Genomic DNA, 23,656 nt, shown 5'->3' on the forward strand with positions numbered 1-23,656 from the left:
TATATATTTACGGAAGGAAATTTACAAAATATCTTCATGGAACATGATCTTTACTTAATATCCTATACGGCATTTCAGAATGTTTGTAAACAATAGGCACCGAGTAACTTCCGGGTGGCAGAACGTGAGCGGCTTCCACTGACTAACTGAAGAGATCCAGCTGGCGACTGCACCAGTTACATAGTTAAAAATATTGTTGTTGATCAAAGTTGAAACGATGATGAAAACGTGTTGTGTTTGGGGTTGCGCGGCCAGATATACAGCAAAAGGTATAGGGGTTTCATCGATTTCCTGTGGGTGAGGAGGTTATAGCGAGTGGATGTCGTGTCGTCAAAAGTAGGAAATCTTAACGATCCCCTAAATTATGTGATTCATCCAACGTTTACATTTCTGCTGCCAACCCTGCTTGCAATCAGTGTTTTCCAACCGTGCAAAGGTCAATATAACAGCTGGAGAACAATTGTCACATAACATTTACCTCAGGAAAGCCATTTAATGACTATGATAGGCTATATAGCACGTTATTTTGGCTAGAAAAAAGAGCTATAGAGAGTATTTTGCTAATTATGTGTAGGCCTACTATATTACATATTTATTATATGTTTTACTTATATCATTAAACACAGTTGTTATTATGATAAAAAAAAATGCATTATATTGAATTTTTTTTTATTACATTTTACTGTCGACGGTGGGCTTCCTTTCCAAGCAATTTACTAGCGTTGCCATAGGAACACTTCGGCTTTTTCCACCCGGAAGAACGTCTATTACTGTTGTGACGTTATGGTGAATTGTCGTATACATTTTTGGCATAAAAGAAAAATTGATCATTTTGACCCATACAACGTATTGTTGGCTATTGCCACAAATATACCTGTGCGACTCGTGACTGGTTTTGTGATCTCCAGCCCCAGATGATTTAGTGCTCGTCGCGCTCTTTCTTGTTGGGTTACAATGTGTATCATAACGTTCAGTTGGGTTGATGACATTAATGGTAAGTTAAAAGTTGTGGGTAATGTTGGGTGGAGGATACCTATATCTTTTCTCCTGTTTAATGGATGGTTAAGGAGTGAAGGAAGCTATATGTTGTTTTGTTTTCTTTATTTTATGTATAGGTAGTTATAGTTAATGTTATCCCTTTAAGGTAGAGGCATTTTTGTTTTCTTTTGTTTGGGTCCTCCTCCCCAGGTAATGCTTTAGTTTGTATTTTTGGTTTCTTCGTAATGTTTTATTTAATATCCCTGGTTACTTTTGAACCCCTGTTTAGTGTAAAAATAAAAGGCAGACATGCCTTTTTTTAACCCTAATGTTTGGTTGTTTGTGACTCTGGGGCTGGAGACTTGAAGATCCTCAAGATCTATCCACACATTTATTGTTCATCGTTCCCTATTTACTCATAGACTGAAGGGAAAGACGTAACAATTGGCGTCTCATCCGGGATCGAAAGATAGAGAAATAGAGAGAAAAATACGCTCCAATAACACTCCTTGTATGAATAGCAGAGGCAAATTTTGAATACATCCTTGGACGTAACATTACATTTAACAAGGCCGTAATGAGCAGATCAATCTTGCATAAATTATTAGAAAAGATTGATACCTTGTATAATAATAGATGAGCAGAACACTTAATGTATTTCATGAACATATATATATATACAGTGCAATGCATAAGTGAATACACCCATGCTAAAGTTGACTAAAAAGAGGAATAAAAAATCATATTTTGGAAATTGAACTTAATGCCTTAATTTAAAAAATTAGGAAAAATCCAACCTTTAAGGACACCAATTTTCTTTGTGAATGAATAATGTATCGTAAATAAATAAATGTTCTTCCTTAAAATACATGGTGCATAAGTGAGTACACCCCTATGTTAAATTCCCATAGAGGCAGGCAGATTTTTATTTTTAAGTATTTTTTAAAATTTTTGTTTAGGATACTATGCATCCTGATAAAGTTCCCTTGGCCTTTGGAATTAAAATAGCCCCACATCATCACACAGCCTTCACCATACCTAGAGATTGGCATGGTTTTATTTCAGTTAGCCTAATAGCTAGTTTGATTTGCATTGAGAGATGATCTTATGGAAAGTACCCCATGCCAATCTCTAGGTATGGTGAAGGCTATGTGATGATGTGGGGCTATTTTAATTCCAAAGGCCATGGGAACTTTATCAGGATGCATAGTATCCTAAACAAAAATTTAAAAAAATACTTAAAAATAAAAATCTGCCTGCCTCTATGGGAATTTAACATAGGGGTGTACTCACTTATGCACCATGTATTTTAAGGAAGAACATTTATTTATTTACGATACATTATTCATTCACAAAGAAAATTGGTGTCCTTAAAGGTTGGATTTTTCCTAATTTTTTAAATTAAGGCATTAAGTTCAATTTCCAAAATATGATTTTTTATTCCTCTTTTTAGTCAACTTTAGCATGGGTGTATTCACTTATGCATTGCACTGTGTATATATATATATATATATATATATATGTGTGTGTGTGTGTGTGTGTGTGTGTGTGTGTATATATATATTTTCTTTTGGGTTATGGATCATATTGTTATATCAATAAAACCAGAAAACTCAGTCCTTTTTCTCCATTAAAAATACTTTATTTTGATGTGTAATTTAAAAGAATGAAAGAAACTTGCACTAAATTAAATCTAGTTTCATAAGTGCTCAGTGGATTGATGATAATACAGTTTTCAGTCTGACAGCATTAAAAAAAAAATTATAAAACAAACATACATTGAATTATTTCCTCAAAAGATCTTGAAAATACCTATAATTTCTTAGGCAAAATCATGAATAGCAGAATTTGAAGCAGAATACAGCATGTGTTCATTTAATTATGCCATACGCCCACAGTAAGAGGAGGGTGGTCACTGTGTAGATTGTGAGGCCGAAACCGAGAGCGAGATTGTTCAGGATCAACGCCGTTCTGGAGGATCTGATCGCTAAATCTTGTCGTCCAGCCATGTTAGCATCTCGAGTCTATAAAAAACACACACACAAAAAAGAAAGGTTTTAAAAAAACTCTCAACACATGAACAGAAGGAACACGGGTATCATTGAGCAGGAACTTTATTAAACAGGTAAAGGATCAAATGACCAGCAGACAATCAGGTAAGTGAGTAACTTGGGAGAGAATGCAGACAGTCACGGATCTTTCCATCATTTGCAGGTGCCTCCAAATGTAAATCCAAAGTTCAAAGTTATCCAGAACTATGAACCTAATTATGTTGTAATCTCTGTTGTAAAAGCAGAATCCAGTAGCTGTCTGGTGAGGTGACTATGACATCATTTCACAGGAACTGGTAAGTTTCAGTTGCAATATGACCATCTAGTTTCCCAGTATACAGTTAGCAGATAGTCACAAAATGTATTTAGAGTTAATGCAAAAATCACTGCATCACAACATCAACTCAATGAAACCTTTTATCATCACATTCTATGTATATATATATTTACATTTAGTAATTTAGCAGACGCTTTTATCCAAAGCGACTTACAAATTAGGACTAAATTAAGCGAGTCATCATGAAGAGGCAAAAACAACGCAAGAAGTGCTCAAAATACAAAGTTCAGGCATTATTCAGAGTAGCATAAGCCTGATAAGTGAGGTTTTAAAGGGAAGGTTTATTTTTATTTTATTTTTTATATATATATATATATATTAGTATTGTATTATAAGTTCAGTACAGTTTATTTGTATTTATATGACATGTTCGATAAAATCTTTTATCATCAAATGTAACCTCTATGGGTCATTTTATGAAGCATTCAGTTAAGTTCAGTTTGTTTTTAATACATTTCTATTTTAAACATTTTATCAGACAAATAAAGTCTTTTAATGTTACAAACAAAGATAAATAATTGGATCAAATGCATGTTGTCAATTAAAACGTATTTTCATTATTTCAAACATAGGTAATTCATTATGAGGCAATCAATTACTCTTGAAATGAGAGCGAATACTTACAGAGGCAGAGAAGATGATGGCAGCGAATCCCAGAGGGAAAAAGCAGAACAGCATAGTAAAGACGGAGTAGCACAAGTAATCCGACACATGAACTGCTGTGGAGGTCATGAACACAGTGGGCTGAACCGTGACCCCGGTGTGACCTGCATTCGATCTTTGTGGGTATACAGACATGCTTTGAAATTGCTGTTGTTGGGGATACGGGCCCTGAGGGCCACCTTGAGCTGCGTGCGGCTGGCTGGGATATCCAGAAGTGTTGGGATAGGACCCTGGTGACGCAGGCGGACCCATCCAGGGCTTCTGCGATGGATCCTGCTCATCTGGAGCCCCAATGAATGAGGAGTTTATTCTCCCGATTGTCGGTCCTTGATTGTACATGTCTTCTCTTGTGCTCGTGATCTCTTTAGTTTCGTGCTTCTTGCTGGTGAATCTGCCGTCTTGTGTTTTCATGAACCTCGTCCTCTGATGGTGACGGAGATTTTATAGGACTCTAATGGGAGGTGGTTTACAGCTTGATAGGGGTGGTTCAGATAAGATAAAGTAATGAATCTCTACTGAATCACATTATCCCAGCTAACAAAAATACATTCTTAGAATGTTATGAGATAATTATTCCTGATTGTTTTTTAAACGTCCAATACATGTCCAGTTTGTTTTAGTGTATTAAGGAGTTTTTATTTTTTGGTTTAAGGCGAGACACGGCAAAAACATCGTTTTTTTTTTTTACTGGTCAATTTTGAGATTTTGGGATATTTGTCTTCAAGAACATGTCTTCTTTTAGACTTGTGGTGAAAAAAAGTCAGAAATACACATTTAGGTCTTTATTTTATTACACTTTGTCTGTTTGCGTCTGTAGATTTCTCATAAATTCAACAAAAGATGCCGTTCTTAAATCAACATGCTGCTCCGCGATCACCGCCTGTCATCAGTAGCACCGTTAGAAAGCGCTCTCTCTCCTGTACAATGCTGTCGGATCCAAATATGGTAATTTCCTTTTTATCAGCTACCAATCCTGAAAGTAAAAGGGCTGAATGCGCAATCTCATTGGCTGATGATAAATCTTTAAAGCCCTTTTCTTTCATTCTCCAAGTCTGAAATCTCCACTTCAGTAGCACCTATATACACCAAACTTTCCAGTCTTGTACCTAGTTATATTATGAAGACATTTACAGAGGGATTTGTAAATATATTATTCCTAGCCTGATTTATAGAACATTTTATTCCAAAAAACATGGCAAAATTTTTTTTTTAAGGCTATTGACAGCATTTTCTGATTTACAGGATAACAAAAGTAGATATCCATAAATCCCTCTGTAATTTTTTTCCCATCTAATATGTGAACACAATGAAAAAATAATTTTTAACCTGGCTTTATCCAATACTCAGATTTCGTTTTTTAAAATATATGCAAATTAGCACATATTTAATTAGATATTGTCTAATTTGTATATTTAAACATTAAATTACAGAAAACTTGTAGTAATTTTTTTTCTCATCTTAATGTAGGTAATCAACTGGGAAAGTTTCATGGTGATATCTGCTAGCAAAAATTTTTACCCTATTCACCTGTAGTGTCTCGCCTTAAAGGCAGGGTAGGTAGGAATTTTATAAAATACTTTTTTCCAAATTTGTTTAAACTTTCTATATATATCAATACATAATTAAAATGTAAGTACTCTGAAAAAAAGAGTATAAAAATCGCGTGACTCTAGACCGTTTAATCTGTGTTAAACACAGCTCATTATTTCCATTCGGGACGAAACAAAGGATTGGCTTAGGCAACTGTCACTCTCTCTCGCAACCATAGCAACCACCCTTTTGCCACGGGATCTGCCCACTTGCGCGCGCACGTTTGATTTGAGGAATTCAAAAGGCACGGAACCTAGGAGCAAAACAATGGCAGAGAAAGAGCAATCAAAATTCACATTACCAGCAAACAAGGCTAAAAAAGGAAGACAAAAGGTTTTAAAGAAAGGCTTTGTGCTTTCTGTTTTGAGGTCTCTGTGAAAGTTTGAAAGTCTTTTAGTGCGCTTTCAGAGCGCTCGCGTCCATAATGGAGAACTGTCACGTAATATTGTTTTTCCTCATAAATGCAAGACTTTTTTAAAAAGACAAACCATACATTTTTGAAAAAATAAAAAAGATGGATTTATAGCGTTTTGGGGAAAAAAATGGATGGATTTATAGCGTTTTGAAAATATATATATTTTTTTTTTACTTTGAATTGATCATCAACAATATTGTTGTTTGATTTAATAATCACTGTTGCAAGAGATACCTAGTTCCGTTTTTCTTTTCTTTTTTAGTGAGTGGAAAAAGTAGGGGCTACCTCAGATTCTGTTTAGTTAGCCCGGATCCTTTATTGTTTTTTTATTTTTCTAAAGCCTACAATAATAGGTCAAATGCAGCAAGTCAAAAGACCAACTGGACCTTCTTTGCCAGTTTGCACACATTTCTTTGAAGGATGGCAAAAATATCGCCTGAATATCGATATCGAGATATTGGGAAAAAATATCGAGATATTCATTTTTGTCAATATCTCCCACCCCTACATGCAGAACACCATATATGTTATGAATCTTACACGAAATTCATCTTCATCACAATGTAACTGATGGTAATGGAAAAACGTGTATCAATGCAACCTGTTTTTAGCTTTGCCTTATAGATATAACTACCTCGTTAGCGAATCAAAAAATATATATTTTAAACTTTACCAATATCAATATGCTAGCTTGATAGTGAGTACTAAAATACATCTTATTTGTTTATATTCATAATGATAAAGTTAGATTTTTTTATTACATGTGATTCGGACATGATGTCACTACATGCACTGTGCTCCTTCCTCTCCGCTCGTCTCAGGTAAATAATGCGTCTTCCAGCTCAGCGGTCGGAGTCGCACATTCATGTGTTTTGGGGGCGTGGCTTTGGAAGGAGCCCAGAAGGGAGGGGGTGGAGTGAATGGAAATAATGAGCTGTCTTTAAAACAGTCGTGTGAGGTCTACAGACACTCGATTTTTATACTTTCTTACATTTTAATTATGTATTGATATATAAATAAAGTTTAAACAAATTTGGAAAAGAAGTTTTTTAGACAATTCCTACCTACCCTACCTTTAAGTGAACGTTAAAGGAGTCAAAACATCCAGTTTTTCAAATGTGTTTTCTTGGTTATGCAAGAATCCTCCAAACATTCCCACAGGGACATTGCTTCTACTCTTCCATCCATTCTCCACACCATTTAACCTCTCTAGAGCCCCTTTCACAAAGTACGTTGATCCCCGGAAATTGCCGTAAAAATTGCTAGAGTGCCTTCTGTGTGTATGCAAACACGTCCCGGGAGTGATGCCGGGATGGAGACCTAGTAACTAGGATCAGTTCCGGAACATGCCCTGTGTGAACAAAAGCCAGGACCAATGCCGTAAAGGGTATTTTGTTGCTCTTAGAAGAAAGTTTGTGTTCGTAATCAACAAAAAAAGAACGAAAAAATGTCAGCAAAATAGAATGAAGCAGAGACCAGGAGCTCCTTACTATCCGTGCTGAAGCTGAGAGCGTTCGCCAGCTTTGTGCAACGGTACACGATGCGTTAGTGTACGACCGAATCCGGAAAAAAAATGCTCGAGCGTGGTTTCTCGAGATCGAAAACGCAGATCATTAGTAAACTTAAGACACGTAAAAAAATCCACCAAGTGCTTGACTACAATGGAAAGAGCGGTAGCGGAAGATTAGACTGGCCTTTCTACAACACATCCTGACGTCACGTGTCTTCATGGGATCTTTACGGGATATGTGTGAATGCACCCACAGATTCTGGAAAATCACTGGCAGTGTGAATGAAGCAAAATCAAACAATTGTTTTTTGATTGTTTTTCAATCAAACAGTTGCACGGATAATTGACACATTATTTGTGTATTTTCCGGAATCTCTGTGTGAAAGGGGCTGGAGCCTAACCCACCATCCCAGGCTACAGGCAGCGGAAACAACCTGGGGTGTGTTTCCTGAAAAAAGCATTGTTTGCCAACTATGGTCGCAAGTCCTGTCATTATCAGCATAGTTCAACGAGTCTGCGATTCCCAAAAACATAGTTCTGACGAACATTAGCAAAAAGCATCGCAAAGTTATGTGGTTTGAACGACAGCTCTCTACCTGTGGTTAGAAGCAGAGTTTCTTGTTTGATTGTATGATTGAAAATATAGCAAAATAACTGAGAAAAATTAGAAATAATCCTCAGATGCCATGCCCGTAATTTATAGCAAAACATCTAGCATTAATTCAATCTCAAACAGATTCCGTTACGTCAATGTCACCAACGTATTTGGGATCACTTCAGGGAGCCCCAATCATCTTCGAGTGTATACAGAACGAGACAATGCACATTGGCGTGCGAGATTTTGCAGCACGGGTATAAAAACTGAAGCGGATGCACGCACCTTTGTCTTTCGCTTCGGAGCCGAGTTGTGAACACTTCTCTCTCCAAGAGTGCTGCAGACTTCACAAGCTTTGGATCTCTTTTCTTGGCATTGGTTATGGCGCGTACAGCGGTGGCTGCGAGCTTACAGTTCAAACAACTGCTGTTTTCACAGAACTGTGAATTTCATTGTGTCGGTCTTGAGGGCGTTCCTTTTGAGAGTGTACAGCAGGCTGCACTATTCCTTGGTGTAGTTGTCTAGATGGATGTCTATCTTGGTGTTAAGGTTGAGACTTGCTTACCTCAATGGAGGTTGAGTCCCCTTGCCTATGCCCCGATCTAGATCCTATTCTGGTACCCATAGGGCTACTTCGGCGCTTAGCCAGGGTGACCTGAGGATCACCGTGATGGCTTCCTCGCCGAGTCTGCCTCCGTGGGCCCCTCACGCCTCTCTAACACCGCAAGGCGTGGAGCTTCCATTGGAGCTCGCTGGTCCCTCTCATGGTCGTTTTCTTCGGGGCTCCAGCTGACGATCAGATGTCAATCATAGCATCGGAGGGGGAGCTTCAGTCTTCTGGAGATGCAGACTCGGCTGTGTTGCCTCCTTCTGGGAGAGTGGCGTTGCACGAGACGGACCCAAAGTCGACAGCTATGTTATCCCAGGCCGCCGAAAAGGTCGGGCTCGCGTGGAATCCTCCACCGTGTCCTGAAGCTTCTAGGTTGGCTGAGCCGCCCCGGTGCCTTTCTTCCCGGAGGTACATGAGGAACTAGAACGTGGACGGCACCTAATTCTGCCAGAAGCTGTTCTAGTACCTCCTCACGACCCTCGATGTCGGGGCAGCAAAGGGGAACATGGATATCCCCCTGGTGGAGCGGGCCGTCGCGGTGCAACTGTGTCTGGTGTCCGCTGCCTCCTGGCGGGGTTATCTACGATTCCCGTCCAAGGCTTATATTTATACCCGCGCTGCGGGGCACGAAATGCAAATCTCGCACGCCAATGTGCATTAGCTCGTTCTGTATACACTCGGAGATGATTAGGACTCCCTGAAGTGATCCCAAATACGTCGGTGACGTCGCGTAACATCTCCGTTCCCTCCCTCAGGGAACGAGGGTTACATACGTAACCGAGACGTCATTACTCCAGCACCGGCGTGACATCATTAACCAACGTGGTTGAACGACCAATTTGCGACCAATATGGTTTCGGGAAACAGTTGTGACTAGCTAGTTGATTTCTTCAATGATGCATCGTACTATGGTAGTTCAGCAGCAAGTTACGTCGTTGTACGGGAAACAGACCCCTGGACGGATGGCCCAAGGCTCATACACAAACTCTTCAGTATCGCCAATTTACCTGTGCCGAGTACCTGGAGGAAACCCACACTGACACATGGAGAACCGAACAGGAGACCTTCTCGCTGTGAGCTGACAGTGCAGCCACTGTGCTGTCTTGATTATAGCCTATATGAATTCAAGTGATAAAAATAGATGAAATGTAAGCAATTAATTTCTTACAGCCACAGGTTTGGATTTCAAACTAAAATTCAATAATTGAAATTATAGAGACAAACAAATTAATCAAGTAATTAATAGTTTACAATAAAATCCAGAGTGTTGAATCTAACAGATGAAGATTGTGAAAATCAGATTATAGAGAAAGAAAGACCCAACAGAAGTAAGATATTTGCAGAATTAAAGGAGAGGTAGAAGAGAAGAAGCAGAAGTGAAGAGCAAGGAATATACAGGAAACTTACATCCTCATAAACGTATATGTTTTGGTCTGATAAGAAAAAGTCAAACAGACTTATCCATTATGTCGTAGTTGGTGTAACGGCTAGGTCGGCCTGACCGAGGGGTTGTTTTGACCTTTAAGAGAATATGGCAGATCTTGCATTATCTCATGTCTGCAGCAGTGGCGGCGCCAGGGAGGAGCTAGGTGGTGCTGTAGCTCCCCCTATAATAGCCATAGCACCTGCCCAGCACCCCCAAGAAATGTCTGTAATTTTTTATATTTATATTTTAATGTCATGTTTGAATAGTCTTTTCCATGTTGTTAAAAATAGGAATTAAATAATAATTTAAAAATCGCGAGCGGGCAGGACCGAGTATTGAGTCGTCGAAAAAGATGGATAAAGCAAAAAAGCTGTCGGGGGCTAAAAATAGAAAAAGAAAGTGGGAAAAGGAGATGGCATGTCAATTGATGCGACAGCAGCTAAATAAGTGGATGGTGAAAGGCAACAGGTAGGTAGGATTTAGTGTGATGTCCAGGCATGTAGGCTACTGGCTATCGGGACTACTGGGAGATTCCCGGTGGGCCGACGTGCTTTTTGGGCCGATACATCGCATACTTTTTTTTGTTTTTGTCTTAACGGCCCATAAAACTCGTACATCGGCAGCCCATTCGTTTTGTTTTGCTTAATTGGCGGCGCATGGGTTAGTGCCGGTGTAATGCATTGGTCAAAAAAAGTCAGCGTTAGTTTTTTTTCTGACACCCCATAAAACACGTTGATCAGTGGCCCATTGGTTCTTTTCTTGATTGACACTGGGCTGGCCCAATCACATCTTTAATGTGAAGTATAGAAATATACTCTTTCAAGTATAGAAATTAGTACAAAACTAATTATGAAAGTTTCCTTTATTTTTCAGTGCATTTGTTTTACAATATATGACTATTACTATCATGGGATTAATATTATAACTATTATTATGTAGTAGTGTAAAGACTGACACTGTAACTAAAAGAGGTTTGAATTTTTCTTTGTTTAATTTGCATACTGAATATGGGTTGGAGCTGCATCAGATTGATAATTGCCAAAATTGTTGCTGCATACCCCTCTGACACTGGGTAGTTGCGCCCGTCAACTGTATAGCCCTTGGGTTGAATACTTTTACATATACAGTATATATATGCTTATAGTCGCAGAACGAGTATAATTAATGCAGGCGTGTACGCATGTGTATACCAAGGGTGGTCCGATGCGACCTCCATAATAAAACGCCCCAAAATTCAAAGCACCTTCTCTTAAGTGTTGAGCATCCCCATAGCACCTGCAACAGAAAATCTCAGGACCGCCACTGGTCTGCAGAGATGGAAACACAGATTTTATGGGGGGAAAATTGATTCACATATGAATCACGATTCTCTACCGATTCGCATCGATTCACAAATTTCAAATATCGACTTTCTAAACTGTTACACTTCTTAAATAAATTTCAAGGTTCACATTTCATTCAGTGGGATTTTGAATCGAATCGTGAGGTACCAAAAGATTCTAACCCCTAATATTTTGATACGAAGGTACATCACATAATCAATTCTGATGGAAAATATCTTATCTTACATTTGGAAACAAACAAACTTATCAGAGGAAATTGTAGAAAATATATAAATGATTAAAGAAATCAATAACATGTAAAAAATTAAAAATAATAATAATGCAACATAAAGATGATTAAATGAATACTATCAATGAAGATATTAAAAAGATTCATAAAACGGATTAATAAATAAATAAAATACATTAATCAAGAGAATACATTGAATACATTTAAATGCAAATAATTTAAAACAAAATAAAAAACGCACACCACTTGTGATTTGTCATTTATTTGGTAAAATAATGATTAGCTGCATGTGAAGCAGAATACAGCATTAAAAAAAGCCATTATTGTGCAGTGAGAGGAGGATGATCAGTATGTAGATTGCGAGGGCAGCGAGGCCGATGCCGAGAGCGAAATGGTTCAGGATCAATGTCGTTCTGGAGGACTTGGTTGCTAAATCTTGCTGTCCAGCCATGTTAGCATTTCGAGTCTGCAAAAAAACAATCAAACCGTCAATGCATGTTTTATTTCATACAAAAAAATCTGCATTTTTCATTCTGTAATGCCATTGCTTTTGATGCCTCCAAATGCAAATCCAAAGTTATCCAGAGCAGTAACCCTAATTATGCTGTAATCTCTGGTGTAAAAGGAGAATCCAGCTGTCTGATGAGATGACTATGACATCTAGAGATAATGAGAATAATGAATAAATGTTGTGTTTGTGGTAGGGCAGCCGCTGATCAGATGCGCACTGCAAACGGAGCAGGAGACAACGGGGCTAAAGGCGCACCGCGGTAAAAGACTACTTTGAGTTTATTTTCCTCTAAACCACTAGATGGCACAAAAACTTGCAACATCACTTTCCAAAACATCCGCTTTTCGAGATGCACGTGGAAATTTGTCTGATCCTTGACTCCATTCTAAACTAATTTGATCTAATATGTTAAAATGTTGTAGATTTAAGTAGCAAATGATAATCACTAAAATGATTGACTTTGATTATTGATTTTGAGACAAAGGTCTTCTTAGTGATTTTCAGTTTTGTTCAAGATAATTAAAGCAACAGTTTTTCAATAGCGGATGAATATGTAAAGTATAGTATTTGGGGTAAAAGGCGCCCCTGCTGCGTCTAATTAACCAATAATTAACATGATAATAAACAGCTGACTAACTTTTCCATAATGATATGGTTAGATTCAGATGGGAAATATCATAGCAATATTAAGTTGGGTGTCCATCTGAGAGCTAATCACCATATTCATAATGAAACCATCATATTTAAAAAAAAAAATTATAATTATATATATATGTAAGATACTATAATATAATAAAATATGATTTAATGTTACAACTGTAAATCTATATTTAATCATTATGGGATCTCATTCAATGCTTTGAGAATCTTTACTTTTTAATGTATTTTTTAAATATATTTTTATATTAACATATTTTAATGACAGTATATTTATTGAACAAAAATGAATTGTTTTATCAAAATAAACAGAAAAAGGTGCACACTTTGCTAAAGTGATTGTTTTTAACAAGTATTAATTTAGACATTATTAAAAACGTGTGTGTCTCGCCACCTCATTCATTCATAAGTTTTTTAAACAAAATAAACCACTTTTGTGATTTATTTTCACACAAAATATGTTGCTCCATCAATGTTTAGTACAAACATATATATTTTTTCTGCAATCATACACTATGGGAGAAGTGAAAAGCACATTTTTTCTGTGTAAACGTGGCGTTACTGCATATTTCATAATTTAGCCCTGGGACCGGGTTTCATAACTCATCCCTGATGACATCATTGCAGGAAGTTTAAAGTTTAATTTGCAACATGACCGTAAGGTTTCCCGGCATTTGATTAGTCATTAATGTAATTAGAGTTTATGCAAATATCACTGCATCACAATATGTTCACAAAGAAGATCAACTCAATAAAACCTTTTGTCATCACATTCTATAAAGTGTTATATTGTGTAAAAGTGCATTATCTCAAGCTATATATATATATATATATATATATATATATATATATATTAAACTTTCTGTCAGACAAAGAAAGTCTTTAAAGGGATGATCGTTCACCCATTGACTTCCATAGTATCCATAGTATACAGTATTTTTTTTTTCCCCATACTATGGAAGTCAGCTGTCTGATTCCCAACTTTCTTCAAAATATCTTCTTTGGAACAACATGAACAACATGAAAGAGCAAATGATGACAGAAGTATTGGGTGAACTATCCCTTTAACTTGCAACACCCTTGACATGGTTTTTATCCATTTGTAAATATATTCAGATAGTGTTTATCCTAATGCATTTAAGTCAATATATTACAGTCTACTGTAAAAAAAAAAAAAAAAAAAAATGCTTTTTAAATGTTAAGCTATTAAAACATCCTCCTGGATTTTGGGGGTATTTACAGGATTTTATTGGCAACTTTAGTTTAGAAATTTCATTTCGCTTAACTGTAAAATGCTTTACAGTATTATACTGTAATCAATTTGACAGCAATTTCCAACATTTTTAAAGGACTTTATTGGCAACTTTTTTGCCAGTAAATTCTACAGTACATTTTTTACAGTGTGTATCCCAAGCTATATATGAAGTGAGAGCAAATACTTACAGAGATAGAGAAGATGACGGCAGCGATTCCCAGTGGGAAACAACAACACAGCAGAGTAAAGATGGAGTAGCACAAGTAATCCGGCAAATTAACAGGCGCTGGTGTGGAGGTCATGAAGACAGTGGGCTGAACCGTGACCCCGGTGTGAATTGGACCTTGTGGATATATAGGCATGCCTGGCACAGGCGGACCCATCCTGGGCTGTGATGGATTCTTCTCATCTGGAAAGTCACTCAATGAGGGGTTTATTGTCCCGATTGTTGGTCCTTGATTGTACATGTCTTCTCTTGTACTCGTGATCTCTTTGGTTTCTTGCTGGTGAATCTGCCGTCTTGTTTTTTCATGAACCTCGTCCTCTGATGGTGATGGAGTTTTAAAGGACTCTAATGGGAGGTGATTTACAGCTTATTGAGGAGGTTCAGACAGTGGAGATTCAGTGTAATCATTGCTTCATCTTTACTGAACATTACAGTAATAACTGGTTGATCAAGCTTAAAAATGTGTTTTAACCATGAAGTAAAAAATGTAATTAAATCAGAAAAAAATGCAATTACTTTAATCGAGAATAGTATAGCAAAACATGCACCTTTGATGAAAGTGAGAAAAGATTTCCTATCTTTTAATGTCCAAAATCATGTTTAATCAAATATATTCGGTATTCTGCTGCAAATTCATCTGCCATTCGGTAGAAGCTCATCAAATTAGACAGATGTCAATATGGAAAGTTTGCGTGATGCTAGAGTTATTTTAGTAAGATCCTATTATAGGTTTAATTAATATTTTTACATTTTTATTTTTATATTTTTCATTTTAAATTGAATTAATGTTTTAGTAATTTTGTTGGTCTTCTTTTTTTTAAGGATGGCTCACCCAAAAATACAAATGTTGTAATTTCTTACCCTCAAGTTGTTTCCTGTACGAGTTCTTGAACCTGTATGTTCTGGTTTACACAGAAAAAGATATTTTAAAGAATGTTGGTAATCAAACACCCATTGACTTCAACATTTCTAGTTATTCGTGTATATCGACATTCTCGTGTCGTCTGACAGTCATAAAGATTGACGTCAACTCACAGGAAGAATGTGTGTATACACCTTGAAGATGCAAACGGGCTAAATCATGTTTAAATTCTCGTCTTCTGAGATTCCTTCATCTGATCGGTTTTTGAAGGCAGCATAGATGTATCCTTCGCTGCCTTTGATATCCCACAATCCTGTGCTTTCCTTTCTGTGACAGTTGTTATGGAAAAATGTATCTTTTCTTTGTATTTTATTTTCAATGATTTAACAAAGGAATGCCATGCGTTCTTTGGCTGTATTTTGTGTTTGGGGTGGGTGACAAGAGATAGCTTTGAAAAGAACACTATAAAAATGCTGGCCAACCTCTGCTCTGGGTCTCACTCCGCCTGCAGCTGGACTGTAGATGGACTGGGAACATTCTTGCAGGAATTAAAATATCTTTTAAGAACAATTTGAATCCTGATGTCTCTTATGCCTGATGCTGTTTTGTTAGTTATTGTTTTTGCCTCAACAATTGGTGTCAGAAGTCGGATTCCATGAGGTTTCTTCTGGTCCTGAGAAAGCGGATTGACGGACTGATCACCCTAAAGCACAAAAGGCTTTAGTCTTACCTCGCCGAATTGAGAGAGAAGAGCCAAAGCTGCTATCAGGGCCAGGAGGAACCCACTGGAATCAGAAAGAACTCGGTGGCAGTAAAAGCATCTCGGGGAAGAGACAGTTAAATTATTTTATTTTGTGTGGTGTAATCTGATATAACTGTAAGTGAACCATAGTGGCTGGAACTTTGGTACGGGCAGAGAAGGTTTTTCGATGGATGCCGAAAACTAGCTCGTAAGTGGACGGAAGAGCCACACGGACGGAAGAGCCACACGTGGACGGAAGAGCCACACGGACGGAAGAGCCACACGTGGACGGAAGAGCCACACGGACAGAAGAGCCACACTGATTAATAAGGTGAACCAGAATTAATCAGGCGCTAGAAAGTGCTCACGGAAAGATTTTGAGTAAAACCTTAATTACAGGAAGCATATTTGCTAAAACCTGTCCGATTTTGGGTTAAAAAGTCAGATCTGTTGAAGACGTTTGACAGATTAGTAAGACGCGCGTCAAAAGTAAAAATCCAAGAGAGGAGATTCAGCCAATATGGGGTCATCTAACAGTAGGCCTAAACCAGATCATTTTATACACCAGTTTTCGGTCAAATGGAAAAAAATACGGCCAGAAAAGCATGCAAGAAATTGAGAAACGGATAATTGTTTAACAAAAGGGTTGTTGTAGTTTGTTCATGAGTGTAAAACTGTGAACAGACAGTAGTTTGTTGAACTGAAGAAGAAGATAGAAGAAAACGAAAATAAATGCAGAAAGAATTAGCATTTAGGGAAAGATAGAATATTTTTATTGATAGAATTTACAAACAGTGAATTGTTGGATGGAAAAGAAGCAAATAAAAGAGAACAGAGTCGATGCAGAAGGAACTGGCATGTAGGAAAAGATAAGGAATGTCTCATTAAGCAAAACGGGGAAAAATTCTATATTTTAGTGGTAAAATAATTATTGAAATGATGTTTATTTTGACCACCATTGTCTTTTGAACCTAAAGGGTCCAGCTATGCTGGGGGTATAACAACAGCGCTTGCTTGTTCAACCCAGCTTCTGGATGTTAAATGTATACTTGTTTTGTAATCAGTGTTGTTGATGATAATACCAAATTAGAAATGTCCAAAGATTGGATATTTTGTTGATATTAAGCCATTTAAGGAAAATATATTGTTTTATAAAGGAAATTATGGGTTGGAGATAATTTCCCTAGACACGTGTGACTAAAGTTAATCTGAAACTTTGTGAAACTTTGTGATTTTCCGTGTTGCTTATGAAAATTAATGTTCTGCCAATAATAATGATGTGAATGTGCTTTATTTTATTAATGTTATTAAAACAAGGGTATTTAAGAATAGATTGCCATATTTTTGTAACAAGAGTTGAAGGTGTAAGCATCTAGGATAGCTGTGTGTAATTTAGAGACTGAGAACAAGATTTAGGGAATCTTGTGGCTTCTGTGAAACAGTAGAGATAAGTGGGACAGTGGGGGGAAAATGCAGAGAACTGCTTATCAGTGGCTCTGTTTGCATTTCCTGAATAGAACACACTGTTTCAGGGGTGTAAAGTAGGGTGGATCTGTTAGAAAGATCAGAGTGATAAGACTGTAGGCATGAGTGTTTTATTGCGTTCAGCGGGGTCATTCAGTGACTGTAAATGCCCATTGTATGACTGTAACTGTAAATGGTAGGCAGGGCTGGACTGGTAATCTGGCATACCGGGCAAATGCCCGGTGGGCCGACATGCTTTTGGGCCGATATATCTTTTTTTTACGGCTCATAAAACTCGTACATCGGCGGCCCATTCGTTTTGTTTTGTTTAATTGACGGCGCTGGGTTAATGCCGGTGTAATGCATTGGTCAAAAAAAAAAGTAAGCGTTAGTTTTTTTTTCCACTGACAGACCGGCCCATGAAACGCGTAGATCAGCGGCCCATTGGTTGTTTTCTTGATTGACACTGGGCTGGCCCAATCACATCTTTAAACACCTCCCCCTCTGGGCTTTGAGTGAGCGTGCAGTGTCAAGTGTGTATCTGTCAAAATAGTCTGAGAGATGGAGAAGAAATGCAAGGAATGTGCAGAGAAACAGCGTGAAAAATAGATACAGGCCCTTCAAGCAGACGCTGTAAAATGTGTCAAGATAAGATATATATGTTTTCTGCAGCAGCAGGACCTTCATCAGCTCCAATGGCTGATGATGATAATCAAAAAAAATTATCACAGGCAGAGAGCGCAGCCTCAAAAGTTAGTATGAATCATAGAAGCAGATTGATAAACTCCTAGAGAAAACATTGAAGTCGGGTATTAAATTATGGTAATTGAAACCCTGACAACTAAAATTTTAATGAAATTTGAAACGTTATTAAGAACTAGAATAATTATTATTATTTCTTTAAGATAAAATAAACAGAAGCAGTGTTACAGGATTAACAGTTGCTAAATGTAAAATGTGTAAAAAAGGCATTTGATTAAACAACAGCTTGTTAATGTTGATTTTAAAAGATAAGCTTGTGGTTTGCTGAAACAATTTGCTTATCTAAATCTGGCATGTGCTGTGACTGAAACTGCCACAGTTTCAGTGCAACAGAGACTCATTGTGAGTGGAAATTTGTAATGTCTAAATTACAATACATGTAATTTATGGAAAAGATGCCTTAAGATGGCCTAGAGTTAAAAAAGATGGTAGATAAAGTCTGAAGTTAAAGGTTTATGAGAATGCAGTGTACCAGTCCTGAATGCCTCAAGAGTCTCTCTCTCATTCAATGTCAGCTGAAAGCTGTTGTCTGAGCCTGTGTAAAGCACAGTGTTTCAGTTGAAAATCATAGATATGGAAAAGCTAAAACAAATCATGCTACAGGCAGTTCAGATTTGATCAATTTAGAGGACAATTTGTAAATGTTTTAGAAATAAAACTGAATGATTTAAAAGAAGTCTTTAAAATAATAATGCAGACCTTAAATGATAGAAGTGACATTTTTGACTAGTTTATTTTAGGACCACTTCTTTGTCTGATATTAGCCTCCACCATTAAACAGGGCCGATGGCTCCGGCTACAGAAGTAACAGTACACTGAATGTACGGTTGTGATCTAAATTCGCTGACTATAATCTAAGCATCTAAGTTGCTACCTTTAAGATGATTAATGAATTTAAGTGATTAAATACTGCGGTTATTTAACCTGTCTCCCTGTGTGAACACTGCAGTCCGAATGGCTCTGATGACTCTTGAATGTGCTAAGCTCCAGAAAACAACTGATTCTGTTGAGGAAAACTGATTTCGTGATGGGAAAGAGCGGTTACCAGTGTGTACGAAGTGATTACCCCAGGGACGGGTAAGATCCTCTTTGGCCAGAGGACAACCTAAGGCAGGGGGTCACGCCACAAACACTGGGCATCTCCTGATGGAGGTGTTTTATGTGAGATGGGTATGAGAGAGGCGCTGATTGACTGAGAGAGGCCACCAGCATCAGCAGATCATTGAGAGGGGAGATGAGCTGTGAGAAGTTACGGCAGTCTGACCCAGAAATGTAAGTTCCTCTGGACCACTCGCCAGAAAAACGCATTTAATTGTATGACTTGTCTTTCATTGTGACAAGTGTCTGCCAGGGGACAACACCCTGATTGAGTTTACAGATAAAGAGCTTATGGAAATGAGCTTTCAAGAGCCAGCTGAGATCGTGAGGTGATTGTCATTATTTGTTATGGAGACAGTTACAAAACATATTAATTTATACAAGGAACATGATGTTGGTTGCCTTATGGGCAGGGAAACATGTTTGATATTGAACTAGTTTTAACTCCTGAAGGTCGTTAGACATGGTGCTGGCTAAAGATGAGAACAGCTTGTGATGAGTCAAGAGAATTTTCTGGAAAACAAAGGTTAAGTAAATTGAGTATTTAAACTAAAGATAACCTTAGAAAAGATCATAGCATAATGTATTTTAGATTCAATTCAATTAAACGGCAGGAACATCTTTTTTGACCACGACTATGCATCAGAAGTTGTCCAAAAGAGGAAGGAGTATCAAAAGATTAAAAAGGTGCTGAAGGAGAAAGGCATTCGCTTTCAAACGCCGTACACAAATATGCGTATTCACTGGAAGGACGGCGCTAAAGTATACTGCACCGCACGCGAAGCTGGGCTAGAGCTACAGAGGCGAGGACTCGAGGTGGAGTTGCCGGCTGCAACGGAAGAAGACGCGGAAATCTGGCTCCAAAAGTTAGACGGATGGCAGCAGGTGGGCCAATCATCCAAGGAGTATGTATCTACAACAGCGCAAAGGGCAAAAGTGAGGCTGAAGGAGTTTCATAGAAGCGGAATCTGATTTCTAGGATATGGACATTTTCATAATCACAATTCAACTTTTGAGACTTCGCTCATTCACTGTCTAGGTAGAGTGGCACCTGTAGATGGCGTTATAACGTTGGACATTAAGGATGGAGGTGATTCCTACGCCTCTCAACCCTTGCATAGGGTCCTCCCTTTTTTGGAGATCTAGCCCTAGACCTTCCAACCATGATTGGACATGGAAAGACCATGGTGGGTCAGACAGTTTACCCACTGAATGGAAGTCACAGGTATCGTTCAGTTTGTATTGTTTTTGAAGTTACTGTTCTTAGTTCATGTTTGTTTGCGGGGTTTACTTTCATTATGCTCATTAAACATGAGTGGCTTGGGTGAACTTAAAATTGTCTCAATAAATGTAAATGGCCTTGGCAATCCAATTAAAAGAAGCAGGTTACTAACTAAACTAAAAAGGTATAAAGCACAGGTGATTTTCCTCCAAGAAACTCACTTGCCAAAAGAAGAACATGATAAATTTAAAAAGTTTGGCTACAGAAATTCTTTCTCTAGTGCTTATAAAAATAGCAGAAGGAGAGGAGTTATCACCCTTGTATCTAATTCTGTTAACTTTGATTTGATTGAGGAAGACTGTGATAAGGACGGTAGATTTGTGATTGTTAAAGGCAGGATTGACAATTCAATCGTTTTTCTAGTGAATGTATACGCACCTCCAGAAGGTGATCGGAAGTTTTTTCAATTATTATTTGATAAGATTTCTTCCATCAGTGAGGGAGTTTTGATTTGTGGAGGAGATTGGAACTCTGTTTTAAACCAGACTAAGGATTCAACCAGCAAAAAAAGATATATTAGTAATAAATCAAAAGATCTCAAAAAACTAATAAAGGAGGCGGATCTGTTCGATGTGTGGAGAACTTTCCACCCACTAGAAAGAGACTATACTCACTATTCAGCAGCTGATAAGGTCCACTCGCGGATTGATTTTTTCCTGATGAATACTATTGATCGACATTGTGTCAGAGACTGTAGTGTAGGAATAGCAGATATTTCAGATCACAATGCTATCCATTTAACCATTCATTTAAGTAATCTAATTAGAAAAACAACATGGAGGATGAATGTCAGCATCATCAATAATGAAAAGGTGGTGAAAGAAATGAGAAAAGAAATTCAAGACTGTATTTCTGATAACAAGGATGATCAAATAGAATCAATAATTTTATGGGATACTGTAAAAGCTGTTATGCGAGGCAAATTGATATCAAGAACGGCACATATGCATAAAATGAAAAGACTAACTCAGGCCAAATTAGAAGAACAATTGAGAGAACAAGAAATAAAGCAGCATTCAGATAAAAGTGTACTGCTGGCTGAAAGTATAAAAGATTTGAGAAATCAATTGTCAGAACTAGCAAAAGAAGAGATTGAAAAGAAAATGAGATTTATAAAACAAACCTTTTATGAATCAGGCCCGAAGGCGACAAAAATATTGGCAAGACGTCTAAGATCACAACAAATGAGAAATTCAATTAATAAAATTAGAGATCATTCAACTGGAGAGTTAAATTATGACCCAGGAAAAATTAAAGATACCTTTCAATCCTATTATAAAATCTTGTATGACCAATCGGACCAAGTAGACGAAAACGAAATGGAAGATTTTTTGTCAAATTTAGATCTACCCTCCATAGGAACTTCCCAGACCGAGATGTTATCTAGACCTATTACTAAAGTAGAACTTGATAAGGCAATAAGTAGATTGAAAAGCAATAAAAGTCCAGGGAGTGATGGTTTTCCCAATGAATGGTATAAGGTATTTAAAGACGACTTGACTCCTTTACTGTTGGACTCATTTAATTATACTCTAAAATATGCAAAGTGTCCCCCTTCATGGAGGGAGGCTATTATCTCAGTTATATTAAAAGAGGGGAAAAATTGTGAATATTGTGAATCATATCGACCAATTTCCACCCTAAATGTTGATTATAAAATATTTACCTCCATTATAGCCAAAAGATTAGAGTCTTTTCTTCCTGATTTAATAGACGAGGATCAGACGGGATTCATTAAGGGGCGCCAAGCCCAAGACAACATACGACGTTCCTTACACATAATTAATGAAGTTAAAAAACAAAATATTCCAACAGTCTTAGTAAGCCTTGATGCCGAAAAGGCCTTTGATAGAGTGAGTTGGAACTATCTTTTTGCTGTTTTAAAAAGACTGGGATTCAATGATTCTAATATTAAGTGTATACAAGCCTTATATCATAAGCCGTTGTCAAGAATTAAATTAAACGGCGATTTAACTGACAACTTTGAGCCCTTCAGAGGAAGCAGGCAGGGCTGCTGTTTAAGCCCCTCCCTCTTTGCCCTGTTTATTGAGCCTCTGGCCCAATATATGCGACAAACATCAGAGCTCCAAGGAGTAATGGTGTCCAATGAAGAACAAAGAATAAGTCTCTTTGCAGATGACGTAATAGTATATCTACAAAATCCTGACCAAACATTCCCCAAACTTTTAAACATCTTAAAAGATTTTGGAGAAAAATCAGGCTACAAATTAAATATCACCAAGACTCAAGTCCTCTGTATTAATTACAGTCCAGCTGATCAATTTAGGGGAAAATACAAACTTAAATGGGACTCAGAACAAATTAAATATTTAGGGATTTATTTGACGCGAGAACTCAGTACATTATACGAGGCCAATTATAGTAAAATAAATGAGGTAATACAGAGGGATCTGACAAAATGGACAAACCTAGTTTTAGATTTTAATTCCAGGATAGAGGTGATACAGATGAACCTGCTACCCCGATTGTTGTACTTATTTATATCTCTACCAGTTGTAATACCCGACTCTCAGTTTGCTAATTGGGATGAGCAAGTGAGTAGATTTGTATGGAAAGGGGCAAAACCAAGGATTAGATTTAAAACGCTTCAGTTGGCGAAATTGAAAGGGGGGTTCAACCTTCCAAACTTTAAAGAATATTACTTAGCTGCCCAATTGAGGTATATTGTCTATTGGTGCTCACCTAAGTATTATTCCAAATGGAAACAAATTGAAATTAACTATATCCCTTCATCCCTACCTCAATCAAGACTGGGTGATAAAACTAGTACACAGTTAAAAGAGGGGAGTCCCATAGTTGAAACAACCATTAAGCTTTGGTGGGACACTGTAAAAAAATTCAAATTCGAAGGTGATTGTAAATCCTTGATATGGCCTTCTTTCTCTCCCAATTTTAGAAGTGGTCAATTTGACAGTACATTTAGAAAGTAGATTGATAAGGGTATCACTGCAGTGTGTTTGCTAACCAAAGGTTCGGTGTTTAAATCATTTGAGGAAGTAAAGAGGGAATTTGGCCTGAACAACTCCGAC

General features: G+C 37.5%; 2 protein-coding genes across 2 annotated transcripts; both read right to left on the reverse strand.

Annotated features, from left to right (window-relative positions):
* Positions 1–2,607: 2,607 nt before the first annotated feature.
* Positions 2,608–4,447, reverse strand: LOC311282180 (uncharacterized protein). The gene is made up of 2 exons (XM_084395815.1): positions 3,991–4,447; positions 2,608–3,002 (listed from the first exon to the last, which is right to left on the reverse strand). Exons 1-2 carry the CDS (start codon positions 4,438–4,440, stop codon positions 2,850–2,852), a joined length of 603 nt encoding a protein of 200 aa, XP_084251941.1. The 5' UTR covers positions 4,441–4,447; the 3' UTR covers positions 2,608–2,849.
* A 7,548-nt stretch (positions 4,448–11,995) lies between these two features.
* Positions 11,996–19,534, reverse strand: LOC311282216 (uncharacterized protein; the record flags this gene model as incomplete). Its single annotated transcript, XM_084395850.1, has 4 exons — positions 11,996–12,213; positions 14,359–14,741; positions 15,258–15,298; positions 19,293–19,534. The coding sequence occupies 4 exons, from the start codon at positions 19,532–19,534 to the stop codon at positions 12,055–12,057; spliced, it is 825 nt and encodes a 274-aa protein (XP_084251976.1). The 3' UTR covers positions 11,996–12,054.
* Positions 19,535–23,656: the final 4,122 nt, after the last annotated feature.

The sequence above is a fragment of the Rutilus rutilus genome (genome assembly GCF_951802725.1).
Source record: "Rutilus rutilus genome assembly, chromosome: 22".
NCBI lineage: Eukaryota > Metazoa > Chordata > Actinopteri > Cypriniformes > Leuciscidae > Rutilus > Rutilus rutilus.

Coding starts and splice junctions, on each gene's coding strand:
- LOC311282180 (XM_084395815.1), bottom strand. CDS start 4,440: ATGAAAACACAAGACGGCAGATTCACCAGCAAGAAGCACGAAACTAAA. Junction 3,003..3,990: donor CCATCATCTTCTCTGCCTCT/GTAAGTATTCGC, acceptor TGTTTTTTATAG/ACTCGAGATGCTAACATGGC.